The sequence below is a fragment of the Enhydra lutris genome, unplaced genomic scaffold (genome assembly GCF_002288905.1).
Source record: "Enhydra lutris kenyoni isolate GAN:26980312 unplaced genomic scaffold, ASM228890v2 scaffoldscaffold1, whole genome shotgun sequence".
NCBI lineage: Eukaryota > Metazoa > Chordata > Mammalia > Carnivora > Mustelidae > Enhydra > Enhydra lutris.
Window position 1 is genome coordinate 95990476 of NW_019154085.1, and position 26853 is coordinate 96017328.

Below are 26853 nucleotides of genomic sequence, written 5' to 3' on the forward strand. Positions count from 1 at the left end.
GCTTGACGCACAAGATGGCCATCTGTAACTGCTTCTAACAAGACCGGCCTCAGCTGGACAGAGTTCACTGCTCTACCCTGCTGCCTCTTGGGGCTCCTCTCGGGCTGGGCACTGCTGGTTAGGTCCCTCTGCCTCCACGTGTCTGACAAAGTGTGTTAGAACCATGACACAGGTTCCCCTGGCCAGCAGCATGCAGCGATTTTAATTTCAGCCTTGGCCAAGATCATGCAAATACAAACAAGCTTCATGCTCATCTTTATCATATTGAAAAAACTACAATGCTGAGCAGGATTTACTCTCTCGAGCAGGATGTTAAAATACATCCCAGGGGCGCCTGGGTGGCTCAGTGGTTTGGGCCGCTGCCTTCGGCTCGGGTCGTGATCTCGGGGTCCTGGGATCGGGTCCTGCGTCGGGCTCTCTGCTCGGCAGGGAGCCTGCTTCCCTCCCTCTCTCTGCCTGCCTCTCTGTCTACTTGTGATCTCTCTCTGTCAAATAAATAAATAAAATCTTTGAAAAAAAAATAAAATAAAATACATCCCATTTTAATGTAGGTCATCAAGGATAAAACATGAAGTGCATATATGTGAGCTGGCCTAAATAGTGCTGCTTTACGTGGACAACTTTGTCTATTCTAGATAGGCCAGTGAGAGAGATCTGTTGTGGAAACTTCGTTCCAGTCCATGGAACTGGGGAGGTTCCCAGATGAATGGCAGAAAGGTTCCGGGTGACAGCTGTTAAACTTTCACTGTTTATAATAACAAATGACTTTAGGTGAATAATTAAAGATTATTTGACTCAGTAATATTCAGAAGTTTTTTAAATTTCTAATCTGATCTCATTCTTGTCACAGTTTTCTTTACTGACTATCTAAACTAGCTCAAAGGTGCAGAAGCAAGTAATTTTTCCCCATCTGTCAGGAGTCTTGGTACTTTATACTTGCTTGTAATTTTTTCAAAATGGGTTAGGTAAGGGAAAAAGAACTTTTTCCAGAAACATATTTTATTGCTTTCAAATTGCTAACCTAGAGGCTTTTTCCTATTCACAATAAAAGCTATAAAAAGCCATCCTAATGTATTGTTTGCTGTGATTTTGCTGTATAAACATGATTGCACAAGGCAAAACCACCAGTTCCCACAGCGTATGTTGAAAAGTGCTGATCTTGTGTTCTAACTGCAGCTTAATGAAATGATAAGAAGCCCAGGAGAAGGGCATTTCTGGCAGGTGGACCACATCAAGCCCGTGTCTGGTGGAGGAGGACAGTGCTCCCTGGACAACCTGCAGACACTGTGCACAGTGTGTCACAGGGAGGTGAGTGACACTATGCAGACTCATGTGGCTTCATCCTGGGACAGCAAAGAAAAGTGTGTACACAGGCGTAGGAGGCTGAGTGGATGAAGCCGTATCCCTTGTCTGGGTTCCGAGATGGCTTTATTCCCTTCATCACCTGAGTTTCCTCTCAAGGCTGATAGGAGTTCCCAGTCCCAGACAGAAGAGAAGCTGCTTTCCTTTGAATTCATTCTAGGACAGGAAATTGTCACCACCGCCTAGAAGAAAATGAATGTAACTTACATGGTGTGGAAGTGACCCAGACCATCAACCCAGCAGACTGGTGAACTGAGGCAGTGATGTGTGTTGACGCTTGCAGCTAAGGCTATCTTGACATGTCAGAGAACATTCATAAATTCTTTCCAGGGCCCCTCCTTCAGTTCAACACGCAGACATTACACTCTTGGCCAAAGTGCAAAACTTATTAACCTTGGCACCTTTTTGAGCTATTACCTGTTGCTTAAAACCGCAGGGGGAAATATTTACCAACAGTATTATTTACCAACTATTATTTACCAAGTAGCATGGATTTTTAACAGGCCATCTAGCAAAAGGATCTGCTGATTAAAGTTTTCTTAGAAAGAAGCATACATTCAATACACACTTTGTATCTAACTGTTTTTCTAATTGTGACAGGATTTAAGCATTTTCCCATGTTCCCATAATAAGCATTTATGTTTATCATCAAAAATGGCTACACATTATTCTATTGAGTATATGTCTGCTATAATTTATTTAGCCATTCCCAGACTGATTAACATTGAAGTGGTTTATATCTCCTGTTTACACACTGTTCTTTCTGTTTTGAGGTTGTTCCTTTAGATTCTCACATGTAAAACCACGGAATGAAGGGTTTGACCATAGGAATTTAACTCCAAGCAGTTTCCCAAAGGACTGTGTTCTCCTCCTGTCTCCCGACCCTGTTGGGGGACGAGAGTGCCCATTGAACTGAGCGAGCTCATCAGTGCTCATGTGAGGGCAGAAGAAGGGCCTGCCACTATTTTGTTTACCAAAGATACTGAGGGTTCTAAAAATGCTAATCAGTGGTATTGACATTTCGAAAACTGTTCAGATCCTTTGCCATTGTTCATACTGTATAAGCACTTTTAGCCTTATTTTAATATTTTAGGTTCCTCAGTTTCTTCACAAATACAATTCTTACATAAAATGGATCTTTTAAGTAGGGTTTTTTGCTTTTAGTTTTAACCCTCTTCTCTCTCCCCACACCTGCCACCTGGATAACTTCACATACCTGAACTTCAACTGGGAAAAAAGTCATCTGATTTCTCAGCCATGAAAATTATTGGCACATGCAAGACCTATTAAGAGAATTACTATGTAGCAAAAAGAAAACCCACCCCTTCTGTAATCATTTTTAGATTCTCATGAGAAATTTTATTTGTGGAAATAGCAGAAGAATCCGGTTTTGATTTACCTCACTTTGTTTTTCTGCATTGGCTTGGGAGTGGCTTCTGAGCCCCCAGAATGGGAAGCCAGTAGGCCTTACATGCACCACACTGGGAGAAATCACAACGCCTTATGTACGCCCTTACTTAGATGAGAATCAGGGCCTCCTGCAGTCTTCAAATGAGGGATTCACAGTCTCACTGGGGAGTAAGTCATTCTCCAAAGCATCTGGTCCTAAGTGAACCTAGGACCCTGGGGCATTTACTAGAGCTATTGGGGTCCTCTTCTTGTGGCGTGGTGTGCCATCTGAGGGCAAAGCACTGGAACTGGGCATGGTGATAATGTAGATTTTTCCAGACTAATGAAATAAAGTTTTTGAGATTCCAAAACCAGTACTCTCTTCCTAACAGGTGTACCATTTATATTTTTTAACTTTTAGAGAACTGCCAGACAAGCTAAGGAGAGAAGCCAGGGGAGAAGACAATCTCTAGCATCAAAGCATGGATCAGACATCACGAGATTTTTGGTGAAGAAGTGAAGTATAAAAATTGTTGAATGGATGACAAATGGTTTACATGTGGAGGAACCGAACACATTTTTTTCATGTTTCTCATATGAAGAGTGAACATTTTTAGAGCAAAAAATCAAGAATTCAACTTTCCCTTTCATATTATATGCTTTTAGTGTCCAATACCTTTTGAAAGTTCTTAACACAAACTGAGATACAATACTAAATATTTCTGTGATCTTCATGATTTTAGGCAGGCTCTCAATTATGTTTCAGTAAGGTTTTGTTGAGCTTTCATTTCCCCCTGCAGTACCTTAATCATGGTATTATGCATAGATTGTATTTGAAAAATATACTCTCAATTACTTGGAAAATGCTGCTGGATTAGTATTAGTTATGAACTGCTGCGTGTAGATTCAGAACACTGGAAAACTGCAAGGGAAATTTCGGAGGCAAATCATCCAGGAATTCGGGGGCAAGCATGAGCACCCTGGTTTGTATGCGAGAGAGACTCTTACTCACTGACTGCCTCCAAAATGGGCTTTGAGCACACATTTTGAGTGTTGCCCTATTTGTTTTATTTCTTAGCAGATTGTCTTTATTGAAAAGATGCTTCTGAAAATAAGCTAATTGGACCTACAGTGTTGGTAGATAATTCGGTGTTCTAGATTTGTTAAACCTAGTGATTGTTAAAACTGTTTAAAAACTGAAAACATAGAATGTCACTTGAACTTCATTTGTCAGTTAATTTTAATGCATAAAACTACGTTCAATGTCCAAGTGCCCTTTATCTCCTGGCTATCACTTTGTTTTTAAAATCCCAGTCTTATTAAAAGTGTACCTCTTTTAAAAAGAGTGAGGACGATAAAACACTTTATACTAAAGCATGAGCAGATGGAAATATAGGTTTCAGAAAGACAGTGGTAATACTAATGTATCATTGATACTCAAAAATAAAAGCATGACAATAAAACAAAACCAGGGTACAAGTCCTGCAAAATATCGAAGTCATGCGAGGTAAGGTAGAACTACACAAAATACAGGCCCAAGGAAGAATTACGTTCATGAAAGTCCTGTTTGTAAATACTGTTTGGATGTGAATTTCATTTATTTATTTGAGCACTTTACAGTCTTCATTAGTTGCTGATGTTTTACAATGTAGAGGACTTGTTTTTAAAGAAAGATTATTCAATCATGAATTATCCTTTTAGAGTTCTTAAGGTTTATAACTTCTATTGTATGAGAGCAAATAGTGGTGTTTATTTTATAAATTAGGTCGGGCTTGCTTTCTCCTCCTTTCTGCTTTGCTGGTCAGGCTCTTTGCAGTTTTCTGCCTCATTGCCAGGGTAGCCTAGGATTCCTCACAGCTGAGAGCTGAGAAACCGGCTGAGAGCTGAGAAACCAGCAGGCTGTTTTTCCTCCAGCATGGGGTGCTTGCAAGTGAGACTTAGGTCTAAGTAGGTCAGGTATCAGTGGAAGTTACCTCTTTATTTTTTTTTTAAGATTTTATTTATTTATTTGACATAGATCACAAGTAGGCAGAGAGGCAGTCAGAGAGAGGGGGAAGCAGGCTCCCTGCCAAGCAGAAAGCCTGATGCGGGGCTTGATCCCAGGACCCTGAGACCATGACCTGAGCTGAAGGCTGAGGTTTAACCCACTGAACCACCCAGGCGCCCCAAGAAGTTACCTCTTTAGATTAAACTAAGGTGGCAGTTCTAGTAACAGTGTTCTCAGATGTAATAAATGAATGATGGTTTAAGATGAAATGACCCATGTGCCAATTTTAAAATACTAACCAAATAAAAATGCCATAAAAGCATCAAAAAGAATAAAATACTCAGGAATACATTTAACTAAGGAGGTAAAAGATATGTACACTGAAACTACCAAACTTTAATGAAAAAAAAAAAAAACTGAAAAGACACAAATGGAAAGATACTCCATATTCATGGGTGGGAAAAATTTATATTATGAGAAAGTCCTTACTACCCAAAGAAATCTATAGATGCAGTGTAATCCCTATTAATATTCCAGCAGCATCTTTCATAGAAATAGAAAAAAAATTTTCTTTAAAATTTGTTTGGAACCACAAAACTAAAAATAGCAAAGCAATCTTGAGAAAAAAGAACAAAGTTGGAGGAATCAGGCTTCCAGATTCCAACTATATTACAAAGCTGTAGTAATCAAAACATTATGGTATTGCTATAAAAACAAATCCATAGATCAATAGAAGAGCATAGAGGGCCCAAAAATAAAACTATGTCAACTGATCTTTTTTTTTTAAAGATTTATTTTAGAGACACAGTACAAGGGGAAGGGCAGAGAGACAGAATCCTCAAGCAGACTCCCTGCTGATCGTGAAGCCCAATACCAGGCTGGATCTCACAAACCTGAGCCAAAACCAAGAGCCTGCCACTTAACCAACTGAAGCACCCAGGTGAGGTGCGTCCCTCTCCCACCTTATTAAATTTATTTTAGAGTCAACTGATTTTCACAAATGAGCCAAGAATATAAAATTGAAAAAGGATAGTCTCCTTAATAAATGGTGATGGGAAAACTGGACCCCCTACTTTATACCATGTACACAAATCAATTCAAAATTGATTAAAGACTTGAATATAAGACCTGAAACAATAAAACTCCTCAAAGGAAAAAGGGAAGATTTAGGTCTGAGATGGTGCTAGGAAGACCTTTAGCTTACCTCCTTCCACAGACATACCAAATCTATACCAACATCTAGAGCAGCTTCCCCTCAAGAAGAACTGAGGACTGATTGAACAGCTTCTGTACAACAAGATAGAGAGTCCACACAGAGAACAGCAGGAGAAACAGAGACACAGTAACAACAGGAAACCCAACCCTGATGTAAGTTCTTTTTTTTTTAAGATTTTTTATTTATTTATTTGACAGAGAGGGATCACAAGTAGGCAGAGAGGCAGGCAGAGAGAGAGAGAGAGGAGGAAGCAGGCTCCCCCCCGAGCAGAAAGCCTGATGCGGGGCTCGATCCCAGGACCCCGGGATCATGACCTGAGCCGAAGGCAGAGGCTTTAACCCACTGAGCCACCCAGGTGCCCCCCCAACCCTGATGTAAACTGCAGCAGGAAGAGATAGCACAGAGGTACCCGTGCACAGATTCACCCATGCTGGGGCATGGAAAAGGAGCAGCAGTTCAAAAGGCAACTAGACTAACTGACTAAGACTAACTAACTAGGCAACTGAACTAACCCTAGGCCATTCAACAAACAGTGAAGGAACTGCTAGAACTTCCGCCGGACTCATGTGCTAGTGATTACCACTGTTTACATTCAGCCTTACCTTGACGGCACAGATGGGCTCAAGGTCCCAGCACTCTAGCCAGCCTGCTGCATTAGCAAACACCAGGTCCCTAGTCCACACCAGCCTGACATCTTCCCAACACGGCCCCTACACGCATGCCTGCCCAAGCTCCAGCTGTCCCTGCAATGTGAACCCAACACAGTGCACACCGGATCCCTCCTTTAGTGTGCCCATTACAGCTGCAGTCAACTTCCCCAGATAATACAGGCACAAAGCACTCCAGGACACCCTATGCCTCCACCTGTTTTAGCTCCAGCCAACTCCCCTCAATGCCCTGAGGTCCCCTACACCACACTGACTATAGCTGGAACCATCCCTCCAGGATTCTCCAAGCACAGAATGTCGGGGACCATCTAGCCCATGCCCACTTCAGTTCCAACTATCCCACCAGGGCACCTCTTTGTGAAGTACCCAGGGACCTCTGCTCTCTGCCTGCTTCAGCCCCAGCTATCTTATCAGAGTGACCTAGGGTAGACTGCCAGGGAATTCTCAGACCACACCCCTCACTGCTCTAACCAGCCAGCCCAAACCATCAGACATACACAGGCTACATCAGGGATATTCCTGTACAAGTCCTATCATCCAGAATGGGAGAGGTAGCTGCTTTGCCTAATTCTTTCAAACAAACCCAGAAAGTAAAACAAAATGAAAACAGAGGAATATCCTCCAAACAAAAAATATGAGACAAGGGGCGCCTGGGTGGCTCAGTCGGTTGAGCAGCTGCCTTCAGCTTGGGTCATGATCCCAGGGTCTTGGGATTGAGCCCTGCGTTGGGCTCCCTGCTCAATGGAGAGCCTGCTTCTCCCTCTCCCTCTGCCTGCCGCTCTGCCAACTGGTGCTCTCTCTCTCTCTATCTGTCAAATAAATAAATAAATCTTTTTTAAAAATGAGACAAAACTTAAGGGAAAAAACTAATTGAAATGTTGATCATCAGTCTATCTTATAAGGAGTTAAAAGTAATGGTCAAAAAGATGATTGTCAGACTTGAGAGAAGAGTAGATGAAAGATGGAAGTATCACAAATCTACATTTCAAGATATACTACAAAGCTCTAATAACTAAAAAAATATGGTACTGACATAGAAATAGACAAATCAAGGCAAGAGAATAGAGAGCCCAGAAATAAACAGATACATATAGGGTCAGTTAATCAATTACAAAGGAGGCAGGAATGTGCAATGAGGAAAAGGCAGCCTGTTTAGTAAATGGTGTTGGGGAAACTGGACCACTTTCTTACACCATACACAAAAATAAGCTCAGAATGGATTAAAGACCAAAATGAGAGACCTGAAACCATCAAAATCCTAGAAGAGAACATAGGTTGTTATTGCTCTGATATTAGCCATGGCAACATTTTTCTAGATATGTCTCCTAAAGCAAGAGAAACAAAAGCAAAAGTAAATGGGTGGGACTACAACAAAATAAAAAGCTTCTGCACAGCGAAGTAAACCATCAATAGAACTAAAGGGCAAAGTATAGAATGGGAGAATATATTTGCGGCTAATCTGTCCTATAGGGGTTAATATCCAAAATATATAAACAACTCCTATAACTCAATATCCCCCCCCCAAAAAAAGCCAACAAAAAAAGAGATAACGTGAATAGGCATTTTTCCAAAAAAGATATACAGATGGCAGATATATGAAAAGATGCTCATCACTAATCATCAGGGAAATGCAAATCAAAGCAACAATAAGGTAATACTTCACATCAATCAGAATGGGTAATATCAAAAAGACAAAAATAACAAGTGTTGACAAAGATGTGGAGAAAAAGGAACCTCATGCACTGTTGGTGGGAAGGCATATTGGTACATTCACTATGGAAACAGTATGGAGGTTTTTCTGAAAATTAATGGAAATAACATATAAGTCAGTGATTCCAGTGCTGGGTGTTTACCCAAAGAAAATGAAAACACAAATTTGAAAAGATATATACACCCCTATGTTTACTGCAGCATTCTTTACTATAGCCAAGATATGGAAGCAACCCAAGTAGCCACCAGTAAATGAATGGATAAAGAAAATATATATACAACGGAATATTACTCAGAAAAGAGGATGAAACTACCATTCCTGACAATATGGATGGACCTAGAAGGCATTATGCTACATGAAATAAGTCAGACAGAAAAAAGACAAATGACATGTATTTTCACTTATTTGTGAAATCTAAAAAAAAACAAAACAAAACAAAACCAGAAACAGACTCTCAAATACAGAGAACAAACTGATGGCTGCCTAAAGGGAAGAGAGGCAAAACAGGTGAGGGGGTTAAGTAGTATAAACTTACACTTAGAAAATAGTAAGTTATCAGGGATGGAAAATATAGCACAGGGAATACTATCAATAATGTAGTAATTTTGTATAGTGAAAGATGGTGACAACACTTACTGTGGTGAACACTGCATAATGATGAATCACTACATTGTACAGTTCCAATTAATAAAACTATGTCAACTATACTTCCGAGAAAATAGAGGGTGAGCTCCTTGATAGCAGTCTTGGCTATAGTCTTTTGAATTTAACATCAATAGCAACAAAAGCAAAAATAAACAAGTGGGACTACATAAACCTAAAAACTTCTATAAAGTAATGAAACTATATGCAAAATGAAAAGACAACCTCCAGGAAGAAAAAATATTTGCAAACACACTCAGTAAGAGGTTAATATCCAAAACATATATGGAATTTATACAACTCAATAGTAAAAAAAATAAAAAGAAAAAAGAAAAACCCAATTTAAAAATGGGCAAAGGACCTGAATAGACATTTTTCTAAAGAACACATAAAATGGCTAATATCTCTAATCATCAAGGAAATGCAAATCAAGACCACAATGAGATATCACCTTGCACTGTTCAGACTGACTACTATCAAGACAAGAGATAATAAATGCTGGTGATGGATGTGGAGAAAAAGGAACCCTTATGCACTATTGGTGGGGATGTAAACTGGTAAATTTCCACTATGGGAAATGGGTTGGTGCCTTAAGCAATTAAAAATAGAACTACCAGGGGCGCCTGGGTGGCTCAGTGGGTTAAGCCGCTGCCTTCGGCTCAGGTCATGATCTCAGAGTCCTGGGATCGAGCCCCACATCGGGATCTCTGCTCAGCAGGGAGCCTGCTTCCCTCTCTCTCTCTCTCTGCCTGCCTCTCTGTCTACTTGTAATCTCTCTCTGCCAAATAAATAAATAAAATCTTTAAAAAAATAAAAAAATAAAAAATAAAAATAGAACTACCATATGAGACTACTATCGCACTGCTCCATGTATATCCAAAGTGAATAAAACCACTATCTCAGAGGTATCTGTACACCTTCCATACAACTTCGTTCACAGTAGTCAAGGTATGGAAACAACCTGTCTACTGACAGATGAATGGATAAAGTGTAGTAGGTGTCTACAATAAATATTATTCAGTTTTTAAAAAGACAGAAATCCTAGTGGGGTTCCAAGATGGCAGCATAGAAAGATCCTGGGCTTACCTCCTGCCATGGACACAGCAAAGTTCCAGTACATACAGACTCATTCTTTCAGAACAGCTCCTCCACAACACAGGGCAGAAAAAAGAGAGATTCCCACCACCAGTGCATCAACCCACAAAAAAGAGGAATATCACAAACTCATAGCCCTGCTCTGAGGATCAAGAGGTCTGAGCTGCATCAGGCACCCTACCCATAGGTCCTGCACTGAAAAGAAAGGCCTCCAAAACAACTGCCACTGAAATCAGCAGAGCTAACATCCAAGAGAGCCAGAGGACTGTAAGAAACAGATTCTACTCTTCAAGGGCTGACACAGACTCACTTGCTATAAGTCCCAATGCAGAGGCAGTAATTTGTGGAGCTGAGCTCTGAGGGAGGTTCATTTACTAGTCTTAGGGAGTATATCAGAATGTCAGGGATTGAGTATAGTTTTCTGCAGAGAGAGATGCTGGCAGGTGACTTTTTAATTTTCTCTCCTTCCTTGCTAGCCCTGTGCTGGCCAGTGCCATTTGTGGTGCTCATAATCTTCCTCATTAGTCCCACTTCCTCATTAATGTGGTCCCCCCAATGTCTTGAAGCCCTACCCTACTGGATCCAGCCCAGTGTTTATCCACCATGCCTCCACCCTGTGAGATCTGACATGTGGACTCAACCCCCACAGTGCTCCTCCACTAGGGCCCCCAGCCCACCAGATCCAGTAGAAGGCTTATCCAAGCCCCACACAACTCCATGGTGGCCCCTGCCTTGCCACAGCCAATGGATAAGGTGCTCCCCAGTCTGGTGCTTATCCACCATGGCCTACAGCTTGCCAGACCCCAAAAGTGAACGCACTCTGCACACGCAGCACTCCCTGAACATCGGCACTGGCTTGATATGGGGTGGGGTTGTATTTCTGGGCTCCATAGGACTGAAACATTCAAGAGAGACAGAGCTTGCCAGGCTTCCACCCCAGGGCATTGCACAAACAACAGAATGCAACACATACCCAGTCTTCCAATGAGTAACCCTTCAAGCCTGGGAGAGAGTATTGCTTCCCAGAATATACAGAAATAAACACAGAGAGCCACACACAATTAGGAGGCAGGGGAAGATGATCCAAATGAAAGAAACAAGACAAAACTTCAGAAAAATATTTTAATGAAATGGAGATAACCATTCTACTTACTAAGACTTTAAAGGAATGGGCATAAAAGTTGTTCACTAAACTCAGGAGAAAAATGAGTTCACTAAACTCGGGAGAAAAATGAGATCTTCAACAAAGAAGAAGAAATACAAGAAACCTACCCACAGAAGTTAAAGAGCTGAAGAATATAATACCCAAACTAGAGGAGTTCAATAACAGACTGGATGAAGCAGAAAAACTGATCAGCAAACTGGAAGAAAAAGCAGTGGAAATCACATTGGACAGAGCAGCAAAAAGAAAAGTAGTATTTTTTAAAAAGAATGATTCCTTAATGGGAACATTAGGACAACATCAAGTGAAACAATACACATTCACATTATAGAGTTCCCAAAAGAAGAGCGAATGGACCGAAAACTTTTTTGAAGAAATACTAGCTGAAAACTTTCCTAATTTGGGGAAGAAAATAGGCCTCCAGGTCCAGGAAGTCAAAAGACTCCCAAATAAAATGAACTTCAAAAGATCCACACCAGTACACATAATTGCAATGTCAAAAGTAAAAGAGAATCTGAAAAGCAGCAAAAGGAAAACAACTTATCACATATAAAGCTTTCAGCATATTTCTCAGCAAAAACTTGGGAGGGCAGAAGAGAGTGGTATGACATATTCAAAGTGCTAAAAGGAAAAAATTTCCAATCAAGAACTCTCTACCCAGCAGGGTTATTCAGAATTGAAGGAGAGGTCAAGAGCTTTCCAGGGGCACCTAGGTGGCTCAGTCAATCGAGCATCCAACTCTTGATCTCAGCTCAGGTCTTGATCTCAGGGTTGAGTTCAAGACTTATGTTGGGCTCCATGCCAGGTGTGGAGTCTACTTAAAAAAAGTTTTCCAGAAAAGCAAAAGCTGAAGGAATTTATCACCACTAAACTGGCCTTACAAGAAATGTTACAGGGAATTTTTTGAGCTGAAAAGAAATGGTATTAATAACAACAACAAAAAACCATACAAAAGTAAACCTCTCACTGGAAAAAAAAAAAAATACATAGTAAAGGTAATGGGCCAATCACTTATAAAGCAAATGTGAATGTCAAAAACCAAGAGTAGTAAATTTAAGCTATAATAATTAGGTAAGGGATACATAAAATAAAAAGATGTAAAATGTGACATCAAAATATGAATCACTGGGGGGCACCTGGGTGGCTCAGTGGATTAAAGCCTCTGCCTTCAGCTTGGGTCATGATCCCAGGGGCCTGGGATTGAGCTCCATGTCGGGCTCTCTGCTCAGTGGGGAGCCTGCTTCCTCCTCTCTCTGCCTGCCTCTCTGCCTACTTGTGATCTCTGTCTGTCAAATAAATAAAATCTTTAAAAAAATATATGAATCATTGGGAGTGACTTAGTAAAAATGTAAGGATTTGGAATGTATTCAAACTTAAGCTGCTAGAATAAAACCAACTGTTATATACATAGGATCCTGTGTGAGACTCATGGTAACCATAAGGCAAAAACTCATGGGTAAATGCACAAAAGAAAATGAGAGGATTCTAAACATCACATCACACTACAGAAAGCCATCAAACCACAAGGCAAGAAAGAAAAACTATTAAAAAGCCAGAAAACGATTAACAAAATGGCACTTCAAAAAATGGCAATAGGTACATACTTACCAATAATTCTTTTTAATGTAAATGGACTAACTTCTCCAATCAAAAGACACAGAGTGGCTCAGTGCATGAAAATACAAGACCTATCAATATGCTGCCTAAAAGACTTCAGAAGAGAGACACACTAAGGCTGGAAGTGAAGAGATAGAGAAAAATGCTCCATGCAAATGGAAATGAAAAGAAAGCTCATGCAGCTATACTCATATCAGACAAAATAGACTTTAAAACAAAGACTGTAATAAAGACAAAGAAGGGCATTCCGTAATGATAAAGGGGTCAATCCATCAGGAAGAAACAGTGTTCACACAAACACACTCCATAGGATTACCCAAATATATCAAGCAAAAATTAACATACCCAAAAGGAAAAACTGACAACAATGCAATAATAGTAAGGGATGTTAGACTTCTATCAGTGAATAAATTAACAAGACAGAAAATCAGTAAGGAAACATTAATCATAAATGGCATATTTTTTTTTTAAAGATTTTATTTATTTATTTGACAGAGAGAGATCACAAGTAGGCAGAGAGGCAGGCAGAGAGAGAGGAAGGGAAGCAGGCTTCCCGCCGAGCAGCGAGCCCGATGCGGGACTCGATCCCAGGACTCTGGGATCATGACCTGAGCCGAAGGCAGCGGCTTAACCCACTGAGCCACCCAGGCGCCCCCATAAATGGCATATTAGACCAAATGTACTTAACAGATATATACAGAACAGTCCATCCAAAAGCAGCAGAATACACATTCTTCTCAAGGCACATGGAACATTCTCCAGGATAGATCATATATCAGGCCATAAAGAAACATTCCAATAAATTTAAGATTTAATGCATAAGCACCATCTTCTCTGACCATAGTGGTATGAAACTAGAAGTACAAAAATAAAACTGGAAAAAACACCAAAATGTGGAGATTGAACAACCAGTGGGTCACCGAGAAAAATCAAAGAAGATTAAATAATAACAATTTAAAACAGACATAGTAAATGCCAAAATCTATGGGATGTTGCAAAAGCAGATCTCAAGAGGGAGGTTCATAGCAATACAGTCTTACCTCAAGAAGCAAGGAAAATCTCAAAAAAATTAACTATACACCAAAGGGAACTTGAAAAATAAGAACAAATAAAACTTAAAGTCAGTAGAAGGGAGGAAATACAGATCAGAGTGGAAAAAAATGAACTAGAAACTTAAAAAAAAACAATAGAAAATATCAATGAAGGGGCAACTGGGTGGCTCAGTCAGTTGGGCATCTGACCTTTGATTTTGGCTCAGGTCATGATCTTGAGGTCTTGGGGTCAATCCTTGCTTTGGGCTCCATGCTGAGTGATGCGTCTGCACTTTCTCCTTCTCCCTCTGCTCCTCCTACTGCGCACTCTCTCTCTCTCTCTCTAAAATAAATATAAATCTTTTAAAAAAAGAAAGCATCAATGAAACTAAGAGTTGGTTCTTTGTAAAGATAAATAAAATTCACAAATCTTTACATAGAGTAACCAAGACAAAAAAGGAAGGGTTAAATAAAATCAGAAATTAAGAAGTTACAGCTGATATCACAGAAATACAAAGGATCATAAAAGACTACTATGAACAATTACATACTATCAAACTGGATAACCTAAAGGAAAGTGAAAAATTCCCAGAAACATGCAGTCTTCTTCTTCTTCTTTTTTTTTTTAACATGCAGTCTACTCTAAGACTGAATCATGAAGAAATGGAAAATTTGAATAGACTGATTACTAGTAATGAAATTAAGTAATCAAGACCTCTCCCAAAAACAAAAGTCCAGGACCACATGGTTTCACTGGTGAATTCTACCAAACATTCAAAGAAGTTACAATACTTGTCCTTCTCAAAGTTATCCAAACAACAAAGAGGAGAGCAGGGAATGCTTCCCAACTCATTTTATGAGGCAAGCCTTACTGTGATAAACCAGCCAAAAATTAAATTAAACCAGACAAAACAAAAATCAGACAAAACAACACCAAAAAAAGAAAATTACAGGCCAATATTCTTACACTGATGCAAAAATACTCAAAAAATATTAGCAAAAAGAATTGAACAATACATTAAAAGGATTATATACCATGATCCAGTGGAATTTACTCCAAGGATGCAAGGTTGATTCAAAATCTGCCAATTTTCGGACATTACACACCACGTTAACCAAATGAAGGGGGAAAAAACATATGATCATTTCAATAGATGCAGAAAAAGCATTTAACAAAATCCAACATTCATGTATGATAAAAAACTCTCAACAATATCAGGATAGAGGGAATACACCTCAATGTAAGAAAGGCTATAGAAGACAAAACCACAGCTAACTTTATACTCATTGGTCAAAACTGAAAAATTTTCCTCTAAAATCAGGAACCAGACAAGAATGCTTACTTTTGCCACTTTTAGTCAACACATTTTAATTCCTAGCCACAGTATTTAGATAAGAAAAAGAAATAAAAGTCATCCAAATTAGAAAGGAGGAAGTAAGACTGTATTTATAGATGACATGACACTATAAATAGAAAACCCTAAAGACTCCACAAAAATACCGTCATAACTAATGAATGAATTCGGTAAAGTTGCAGGATACAAAATCATTATACAGAAATCAGTGGTGGTTCTTTAAAGATTGTTTTTATTTATTTATTTGACAGAGAGAGAGAGAAAGCAAGCACAAGAGGAGGAGTGGCAAGCAGGGGAGAAGCAGGCTCCCCGCTGAGCAAGGAGAAAGATATTCTGTGCTCACAGATTGGAAGAATCAATATTGTTAAAATGTCTGTACTACCCAAAGCAATCTACAGGTTCGATGCAATCCCTGTAAAAATTCCAGTGGTATTTTTCACAGAGCAAATAAATCAAAAATTTGTGGGGAACCACAAAAGATCCCTAATAGCCAAAGCAATCTTGAGAAACAAGGACAAATATGGAGGTATCACACACCCTAACTTGAAACTGTATTACAAAGATATAATAATCAAAACAATATGGCATTAGCATAAAAAAGATCAGCTGAACAGAAGTGATACCCCATAAATAAACACAAACACACATAATTAATTTATGACAAAGGTGCCAAGAATATACAATGTAGAAAGGACAGTTTCTTCAATAAATGGTGCTGGGGAAACCCGACAGCCACACGTAAAAGAGAAGAACTGAACTGCCATCTTCTACCATACACAAAAATTAACTCAAAATGGATTAAAGACTTGAATCTAAGACTTGAAACTAGAAAATTCCTATAAGAAAACATAGGCAGTTAGTTCCTTGACCTCATTCTTAGTGGTGTCTTTCTGGGTCTGACTCCAAAGGCAAGGGAAACAAAAGCCAAAATAAATAAATGGGACCACATTAAAGTAAAATGTTTCTGTGCAGCAAAGGAAACCATCATCAAAGTGAAAAGACAACCTGTAAAATGGAAGATGTTATTTGCAAATCAAATATTCAACAAGGGGTTAATATCCAAACTATAAAAAGAACTCATACAGCTTAATAACAACAACAACAACAAAAACCTAAACAGCCTATTTACAAAAATGGACAGAGGACCTGTATACACATTTTCCCAAAGAAGACATTCAGGGGCCTACAGACACATGAAGGATGTTCAATATCACTAACTGTTAGGGAAATGCAAATTAAAACCACAATTACTTCACAAGGAGAAGACTGGCTAACATCAAAAAGACAAGAAATGACAACTGTCGATGAGGCTATGTAAGAAGAGAACCCTCATACTTTGTTGACAGGATTACAAAGATGTATTTGATATTCAGAGCAGCATTATTTACAACAGCCAAGATATGGAAACAACCTAAAATGTTCACTGATGGATAAATGTATAAAGAAGATATGGTGTATATATACAAAGGAATATTACTCAGCCATAAAAAGAGTGCTGACCATTTGCAACGACATGGATAGGCCTTGAGGGTATTATGTTAAATGAAATAAGTCAGAAGGGGAAAGAAAAAAACAGTACAGGGTCACTCATATGTGGAATCTCAAACAACACAAAACAGATAAAGAAACAAAACAAAAGCAAAGACACATACCCAGAGGTAATCGAAAGGGTAGGAGAAATGGGCAAAGGGGTCAGATGAATCATGATGGATGGTCAGAGGTCAAATTATAATGTATACCTTAAACTTATAAAATGTTGTATTCCAATTTTATCTCAATAAAGAAAAAAGAAATCCTGACATTTTTAACAACATGAACTTGGAGGACATTGTGCTAAGTGAAATAAGCCAAAGAAAGACACTGGGTAGTACCCTGTATGTGGAATGCAAAAATAATAATAATAATAATAATTTTTAAAAGGCAACTGCACTACTGGGTATTTACCCCAAAGATACAGATGTAGTGAAAAGAAGAGCCATATGCACCCCAATGTTCATAGCAGCAATGTCCACAATAGACTAACTGTGGAAAGAGCTGAGATGCCCTTCAACAGATGAATGGATAAAGAAGATGTGGTCCATATACACAATGGAATATTACTCAGCCATCAGAAAGGATGAATACCCAACTTCTGCATCGACATGGATGGGACTGGAGAAGATTATGCTAAGTGAAATAAGTCAAATAGAGAAAGTCAATTATCATATGGTTTCACTTACTTGTGGAACATAAGGAATAGCATGGAGGACATAAAGAGAAGGATGGGAAAGATGAAAGGGGGGAAATTGGAGGGGGAGACGAACCATGAGAAACTGGACTCTAAGAAACAAACTGAAGGTTTTAGAGGGGAGGGGAGTGAGGTGATGGCTTGGCCTGGTGATGAGTATTAAGGAGGGCACATATTGCATGGAGCACTGGGTATTATACATAAACAATGAGTCCTGGAATGCTACATCAAAAACTAGGGACGTACTGTATGGTGACTCACATAACATAATATACAGATACAGATATATAAATGAATAAATAAATTACATAACATTTTATATATATAATTACATTCATGTGTGTGTGTGTGTGTGTGTGATACATATATACATACATGAATTAATGTATGTCTAACCCTTATAAACAGAGGGTTGAAAAATAATTACCACAAACAGGGAGGTGGAGGAAATAGAGAGTTTCCTAAAAGGGTGCAAACTTTCAGCTTTAAGATGAAGAAAATCCAAGTATGTAATCTATAACATGGTGACTATAACTGGTAACACTGTACTATGTAATGGAATTTTGCTGACAGTAGAACTTCAACATTATCACCAAAAAAAGAAGATAAATACATGAGGTGACGGATGTGTTAACTAGATGGTCATCCTTTCACAATGTATCAAATCACCATGTTGTGCGCTTTAAATATCTCACAATTTTGTCAATTATATATCAATACAGGGATGCCTGGGTGGCTCAGTGGGTTAAGCCTCTGCCTTAAGTGGGTTAAGGCTCAGGTCATGATCTCAGGGTCCTGGGATCGAGCCCCGCATCAGGCTCTCTGCTCTCTGCTTACTCCTCTCTCTCTGCCTGCCTGTGATCTCTGTCAAGTAAATAAATAAAATCTTTTTAAAAAATTATATATTAATACAGAAAACAAAAACAAAAATGCTATAAGGAACAATAAGCATTTGCCACACAGGATGTTGACTGGCCCGTCCCCTCCCTTCCTGCTGTTAGGCACACTGAGGGGAAGCATTCTGGGACTGAATATAACGGTAGAAATCCATCGAATAGCAACAACCTGAGAAGGTAAGTCCTGTAGGGCCATCTTTCATCCTCAGAATCAAAGAAAGAAGCTGCCCTCTGTTGTGCAAATGGAAGGAAAGTGTCAGGGCAAGTGGTGGCCCCCATGTGTGGAAAGAAGTGCAGAGGGGTCTCTGAGGAAGAGGACAGCAGCTCCCATACAGGAGATGGTGACTAAATGGAATACACTGGGGTAGGGAGGATATGAAGAAGGTAGGGCCCAGCTCTGAAAAGTCTCAGAAGAATAGGGCACAGTTTAGGCTTAGAAAAGAGAAGGCCCTGGATCTATGGAACAATAATGGGAATTAATAGCTGAAGAATGAACCAGTTTATAATATGGGGGCTGAGAAAATATGCCTGCATGGAGAAATGTGGTGCGCCCGTCAGTGAGGCTGTGTCCCCGCCCCACTCTGGAAAGTACAACTGACTGGATTCCAGGCTGCCAGAGGCACGGGGTGAGGACCTCCTGGGCAGGGTGGTTCACACACTCAAACTACATACAGTTGGTGTCAGGCTGAGTGACCTCAATCTCCAGACACTCCAATGATGGAAAGAGTTGCTTTTGGTAGTCCCAGAGCCATAGAAGAGATCTTGCTTGGAATCTCTAAAGAAATCATCTCTCAGCATTAATCACAGCCTAATGTAAATTTCTTGGTGAGATTTTCCTATGACAAATGAATACCTTTCTGTATTTCCTTAACTGTTCGTGGAAAAAGGATTTGCTATCCACATGTCTTACTAATAAATCTTCAGGTGCTTGAGTGAAACATTTAAAATACGGTTTCTTTGTAAATAAAAGTATGAAGCACTTTAAATTATATGTCTAAGAAGTCAATATTCTTGAGCTCTTTGGAGTAAAATGGAGAAACTGTGTTTACTTAAAGGATACAGAATCATGGAGATTGAACATCAGAAATAGGTTGTGGAAATAAAATCTCATTTTCTGTTCCATGTTATTAACCTGTCTCTCATTCCACCTTTCATTCTTTGAAACTGGAAAATGTGAGCTCCTAGTCATTGCACAAATCTATCTGAATTATCCAACCACCAGAAAAATGTCCCATCGCCTCTCCCGTTTGTCATTGGCTTTATAGGGCTGCAAGTGCTTTGCCGCTGTCCTTGTGTTTCTATTTACTACTGAGAAATGTTACTGGTACTGAGATGATTCTGAGCTCTGTACCACCTCTCTGTTTCAACAGCTTCTCTCCTGGCTCTTTGAAATTACTGACTTGCTCTGTCTCATTAGTATATACCAGCTTTTTAAAATAGCAACTGGCATATGGAACACCTTAAAAATATTGTTAATTATTCTGCATGTCCTAAAGTGTTCATATTTATAGTCTCTCTGCTTTTATATATCTGATTTCTCTGTAATCAGAATTCTTCATCATCTTACAGAAACCCCAAACATCTGTATCTGTGTGACAGCTAAGGTCTGTCCAACAAGATTTTGACTTACTCTACAAAATGAGCGTTAAAGAACCACTATCCCAGTACCTGACCGTAGCAATTTCTCAACAAGCATAGTTTATACACAGATCCTACACATAAAGCCCAATCTTCTTGGCTGTAAAGCCAGACTACTACAGTCCACGGTGGAGCCACCTGTTCAATCCTGTAAAATGTTTTACCTGCTTTTCACAGAATACTCCCTTGAAGAATCATGTCTTAACTCTAGCCTCAGACTTCAACAAATGGATATTTTATTTTTTTTAAGATTTTATTTATTTGACAGAGAGAGAGAGAGACAGTGAGAGCAGGAACACAAGCAGGGGGAGTGGGAGAGGGAAAGCAGGCTTCCCACCGAGCAGGGAACCCAACACCAGGTTCAATCCCAGGACCCTGGGATCATGACTTGAGCCGAAGGCAGACGCTTAATGACTGAACCATCCAGGCACCCCAACAAATGAATATTTTTAAAAGGCATGAAATCACTAGGACTCCATCAAAATAAAAGCTTCTGCACAACAAAGGAAACAGTCAACAAAACTAAAAGATGACCTACTAAATGGGAGAAGATACTTGCAAATCCCATCTCTGATAAAGGGTTAGTATCCAAAATACATCAAGAACTTATACAACTCTATACCAAAAAACAACCCAATTAAAAAAACGAGTAGAAGATATGAACAGACATCCAGATGGCCAAAAGAAACATGAAAAGATGCTCAACATCACTCATGATCAGGGAAATGCAAATCAAAACCTCAATGAGATATCACCTGATACCTGTCTGAATGGCTAAAATTAAAAACACAAGTTTTAACAAGGATGTGAAGAAAAAGGAACCCCTCGCACTGTTGGTGGGAATGCAAATTGTTGTAGCCACTGTGAAGAACAGTATGGAGATTCCTCAAAACATTAAAAATAGAACTACCCTATGATCCAGTAATCACACTACTGGGTATTTACCTAAAGAATATAAAAACATTAATTCAAAGGGATACATGTACCCCTATGTTTATTGCAGGATGATTTACAACAGCCATCTTATGGAAGCAAAGTGTCCATCAACTGATGGATAAAGAAGATGTGGTAGATGTGTAGATGGTGTAGGACCCTAATATATTTTGGAGGGCAAGCACGACCCCCTAAAACCCTGCCCCACAGCCACTTGGCCTCATCTTGGGGACAACAGAAGCATCACTAGGCCTATCTGCAGGGCCTATGTCCTCAGCACATCAGAGTGCTAGAGCAGAGGGGCCCCTGGGTGGCTCAGTCAGTTGTCTGCCTTTGGCTCAGGTCATGATCCCATGTCATCAGGCTCCCTGCTCGGTGGGGGGCCTGCTTCTCCCACTCCCTCTGTCTACACTCCCCCTGCTTGTGCTTTATCTCTTTCAAATAAATAAATAAAATCTTTAAAAAAAAAAAGTGGTAGAGCAGAAAGCCTACCAGAGAGAGGAGAAGGGGCAGGCACTTTAATGCTCTATACCTTCTCCTAAATTCTCCAAAGATATAAGTCACTCTGTCTCCATCAGGGAGGAAGGACTAAGGGAGCAGAGAGGCCAAACATTTTCCCTTTTAGCAGAATCTAAAGTGTGAAGCATCAGTGTGTCATTTCTCAGCACTGTGTACTGCCTTATATAGCACAATGACAAAATTAGCTCCTAATGAAATGTTATCCTGTCCCTGAACCCTGGAAATGTATTCACTAGTTCCTGAATTCCCCATGGGCTCTGGAAGCCATCTGCCACCCTGAAATTGATTCTTGCCCTTATGTGCATCTCTGAGAACCATTTTGTTCTCCCATGCCCAGAGCAGCTTCTAGGTAAGTATGACTCACTTTAAGTACTAGTGACAGCATAACAACTAAGTTTACTAGCTCCTGAACACAAAATGTCTTTCCATTTATGTATGTCTTCTTTAATTTCTTTCAGCCATGTTTAAATTTTTTAGTTTACAAATCTTCTTTTCCCTCATCTTTGTTTTTTGACAGTTTGATTGAATGTGTCTGAATATGGGTCTCTTTGAGTTATATATAAAGTTCATTGAGCTTCTTGGGTATTAATATTTATGTCTTTCATCAAATTTGAGGTTTAGGGCCATTATTTCTTCAGATAATCTCCCTGCCCTTTTCCCCATTCTCATGAGACCACAATACATATGTTGGTCTGCTTTATGGTACCCCACATGTCCAAAGGCTCTATTTACTTTTCTTCCACCTTTTTTCTTCCTGTTCCTTAACTCAGTCATTTCACTCATAAACTCAGTCATTTCACTCATATTTGCAAGTTTGCAGATTTTTCTAGCTCATATCTACTTTTGAATCCCTCTAGTAAATTTTTGCTTTCAGTTATACTTCTCAGCCCCAGAGTTTCTTTTCACTTCCTTATGTTACCTATCTCTTTATTGATATTCCCATATTATTAATACATCATTTTCTTGACTATGTCCTCATCTTCCTATAGTTCTTTGAGCATCTGTAAGATAGTTGTGGTCTCTGTGTAGCATGTCCACCTCTGGATTTCTTCAGGGATGATTTCTGTTGTTAAATTTCATTACTTTGAATTGGTCATAGTTCTTTTTTTCTTTATCTTAGGATTTTTTGTTAAAAACCTGACATTTATTTATTTAATATTTTATTTTTAAGTAATCTCTACATCCAATAAGGGGCTCAAACTCACAACCCTGATACTGAGAGTCACATGTTCTACTGACTGAGCCAGCCAAGTGCCCCAAAACTGAACATTTAAATCTTATACTGTGATAAACCTGGAAATCAGCTTTGCCACCTGCCCCAGGGTTTGCTGATTTTCTGGTTGCTACTGTATAGTATCCCTGTGCCTAGGACCAGAGAAACATAAACTTCTTAAGATCTTCCGAGGTCTTTTCTAAGGCTGCACTTTCCCTAGGTATACACTGTGACTTTCTAAATTCCCTGTCTCTGCAACTGCTTTTGAATGACCTAGTCCTTAAAATGTCTAGCTACCAACAAGGGAGAAAGGGGAAAGTGAATGGGTAAAGAAAAATAACTCTGAGTCTTTAAATCCCCTGGAACCCACTTTAGATGGTGGGGTTGGGACAATGAGTGTTCATCTCTGTGTCTACACCTCTGTATTCACAAGCTGCTCCAGGTACATATGCATGGCTGCCTACCTCGGCAGTGAGAATGGGGAATACACAGCCACTAATGTGCTAAAAGCTGAAATTGACCAAGATTAACCACAATTTACTGTCCAAGACTTACCCTGGAAGTTTCAAGTCTTTGAATAGTCTGCAGAGCTCTAAAGCGGCTACATCAGACAGACTGTGCTGGTATAATTATCTAGGTAGAGAGATGGATTCCCGGTTCTTCCTATTTCACCAACTTCCAGGATGTCATGCCACATTTGTACTCTTAAATTGTATAGTAATCACTTTTAAAAGCAAAAAGAAACATATAAAATCTTTAACAATATTTAACCCAGTGTATCAAAACTATGATCATTCAATTTAATCAACATAAAAATTTTTTTTACTATCTTCAAAAGTGTGTGTTTTATACTTAGAGGAAATATCAACTCAGATGGTAATTTCCAATGGTTAAAGTGAAGTGTTGTACTGCCGAAACAATAACATGCTTAAGAAAACAATATTTCACATTGTTTTTGTTTTACAGTTTAACCTCAGTCATAATTAAACAAAACATAAAGTCCCATTTCCCAAGTTGCGGTAGCCACATTTCACTTGCTCAGTAGCCCCATGTGGCAGTGGCAGCTCTAGACTCCCATCTCCAAAAAACCAAGATTTATAAGATGAAGTTTGGTTTGGTTTACCTTCTATCCTTTACTGAAGGCCCTTCTATTCCTTGCTTTCCCAGAATGCTCACTGGATTTGGTGAGACACTTACCCTGGCCGGCAGTCAAGTCATCTGCAGAAGGCTGGCAGGCTGCTGTCGCCCTCTTAAAGGCCACCACGCAGCATAGGAATGAGTGGCCGTATCTTCCAGGCATGAGTTTCCAGAAGGCATGAGAGATGCGCAAGTCATTTAGTACTTGTCTTCCATTCTAGAAGCAGCAGCACATTCACACTCAATCCAGGAAAAACCCACCAGTTCTGAAGAGAATCACAGGGCTGGCAGCAGCTTTGGCTTCATCTTACAAGCCCGAGGAAGTTCCGCTGTGTGTATGGGAATCACGCTGTGAACATCCATGTGGTGGATACCAGCTGCTTCAGGGAAAACTGCTCTTAATATTGCTGAATGAGTGTGACAAAAAGAACTTCAGCATTTTTCAATTTTTCGGGTTTTTAAAAAAATTTCAGATAACTAACACAGGATGGTGAATGTCAGCAAATGTGGGTTAAAACCATAAGAAGATACCATTTCACACACATCAAATTGGTTAAAAAAATTATCTCTGTCAATGTCAAGAGCTGGCAAGAATAGAAAGTAAAATGAACTCTCATCCAGAACTAGTGGGAATGTAAGTTATTTCAGCCACTTTGGAAAAACATGCCATTATCTGATCAAGCTGAAGGCACAGATCCCTCACCAGTATGTGCAGAAGTCCCCACTTATCCATGGGGGATATTTTCCAAGACCCCCACTGGATGCCTGAAACTGTGGACAGTACTAAATCCTATATATACTACGTTTTTCCCTACACATACATACCCATATAAAGTTTAAAATTAGGCACAGCAGATGAGCATCAATGAAAGAGAACAATTATAACAATATACTGTAATAGAAGATGTGAATCCAGTCTCTCATACTGTTTTCCTCCTATGCACACATGTCTATGATCAACTTTAATTTATAAATTAGGCAGATTACTAAGAGATTAACAGTAACTAGTAATAAAACAGAACATTTATTATAATACACTGTACTAAAAGTTTAGTGAATGTGGTCTCTCTCTCTCTTTCACAATATTTTTTATTATACTGTACTCACCCTTCCCCTTGTGATGCCGAGGTGTAAAATGCCTAGGTGAGGAGATGAAGTGAAGGGAATGACGTGGGTGCTGTGGTGTAGTGTTCGGCTACTACTGACATTCTGAAGATATACCAGGAGGATCATCGGCTTCTGGACCACAGCTGACCATGGGTAACTGAGACCATGGATAAGAGGAGACGATGTGAGGTGATGTAATAATAAATACACTTTTGTATCAACTCTTCTACTTGTTCACTTAATAGTATATGTAGTGCAGGAACGTGATGGATTAGAGAAAGATGCAATGGTCCCCACCTTTGAAGACTGCATGATCTAGCAGATTCGAAGAGCTTATATGCCTGCTGCTAACGTATCCTGACAATCACAACTGGCCTCTTTTATGCTAGCATGAAGTACTTCATTAGATTAGCAAAAAGGGTTGGGTAAGTGTATTGATGTGTAGCCTACAGAGGCGGGTATATAAAGAGTGGGACCAACCAGGTGGCAAACTGGATGACTAGTTTAGAGAGGAGAGGGTACAATTCTCAAAGAGCAGGATTTCAAATATATGCTTCACCCATTATATAGTTGTGCTGAAAATCAGCTCTAAATCTTAGGAATTATATGTCAAGTATATGGAAGATATCTTCTCATTTTGCCACTGGAAGAACTGACATTTTCTTGCTTACCCTGTTCAGAAGTACATGGTGGTATTTAGCCAGACTAATCAAGAAAAAAAAAGAGTAGTTAAAGAAATAAAATCCATTATGAAAGAGTAGTTACAAATGATACCACAGAAATATAAAAGATCATAAAACACCATGAACAGTTATATGCCATCAAATTGGACAACCGAGAAGAAATGGATAAATTTCTAGAAACATACAATCTTTTGAGACTGAATCAGGAAAAAACAGAAACCGGAAAAGACTGATTACTAGTAATAAAATTGAATCTATAATCTAAAAACTCCCAACAAACCAGTCTATGACCAGATGGTTTCAAGGTAAATTCTAGCAAACATTTAAAGAGTTAATACTTACTTTTCTCAAACTATTCCAAAAGACAGAAAAGGAAGGAATGCTTCCAAAATCATTCTATGAGGCCAGCATTACCTAGATAGGAAAACTAGACAAGGACACTATGAAAAAGAAAATTACAGACTAATATCCCTGATGAACATTGATGCAAAATTCCTTAAAATTTTAGCAACAGAGTTCAAAAATATATTAAAATGATCATTCACCATGACCAAATGGGACCTAATCCAGGGAAACAAGGATGGTTCAATATACATAAATTAACCCACAATTTATATACATAAATCAACCCATTATACCCCACTAACAAAATGAAGGATAAAAATCATACCAGCATCTCAAGAGATACAGAAAAAGCAGTTCACAAATGGTTTTTGTTAAGGTTTATCCCTTAACATGTGGAAAGCCCAAAGTGGGCCAAGCAACCCTCTTCCACTTATACCCACCTATACCAGATAGAATGGGATCCTCCTGAGCTGTCATGCAGGGGAAAGGGATAGAGGAGCCCTGGGGACCTTGACCACCTCCTCACTTAGCTCACAGATCACTAGCCTCAACACCCTCAGCACTAGGGGAAGTTTTCATGAGCTCTAACTCCCTGCCTTGTTTATGGAGTATCTTATCAATTTTCTACCCTAGTATAGTACCTATAAGGGCAGAGCAAAGTGACAATTATTGTCAGGAAATCTGAGGGGGTACAGCCTTAAGGGAGTCCCAACCAGTGCACACTTTCCTTAAAGTATTTTAAAACATCATGCATATTTGCACCCTGCTCCTTGTTACATCCACATTCATTTCCATATAAAAGTCTTTCCTGATATCAGGAAAATACTGCCTCTCAATTTTGAAATCCTACATCTTACAAAATTGAATGTTCAGTTCCCACTCAATATGCTAATTTTTAAAAATAGTAAAATGAGGGGCGC

The 26853-nt window shown here is 39.3% G+C and overlaps 1 protein-coding gene and 1 long non-coding RNA gene across 4 annotated transcripts in view; one reads left to right on the top strand and one right to left on the bottom strand.

The window, feature by feature from the left end:
- The window catches only part of LOC111141001 (zinc finger RANBP2-type containing 3), a 321399-nt gene extending 317726 nt beyond the window's left edge, over positions 1-3673 (top strand). For both annotated transcript variants that reach the window (XM_022493314.1, XM_022493323.1), the window contains 2 exons: positions 1177-1308; positions 3173-3673. In XM_022493314.1, the coding sequence (XP_022349022.1) occupies positions 1177-1308; positions 3173-3271 (231 nt within the window). In that variant the 3' untranslated portion in view covers positions 3272-3673. The remainder of the gene's footprint in view (positions 1-1176; positions 1309-3172) is intronic.
- On the bottom strand, positions 1411-25911 carry LOC111141018. 2 transcript variants are annotated; one of them, XR_002640181.1, is made up of 4 exons: positions 24906-25911; positions 23859-24205; positions 23217-23385; positions 1411-1544 (listed from the first exon to the last, which is right to left on the bottom strand). It is a non-coding gene; the product is annotated as an uncharacterized LOC111141018 (long non-coding RNA). The 2 variants fall into 2 exon arrangements; XR_002640182.1 differs by lacking the exon at positions 1411-1544 and adding an exon at positions 14195-14223.
- Between the last annotated feature and the right edge of the window lie 942 nt (positions 25912-26853).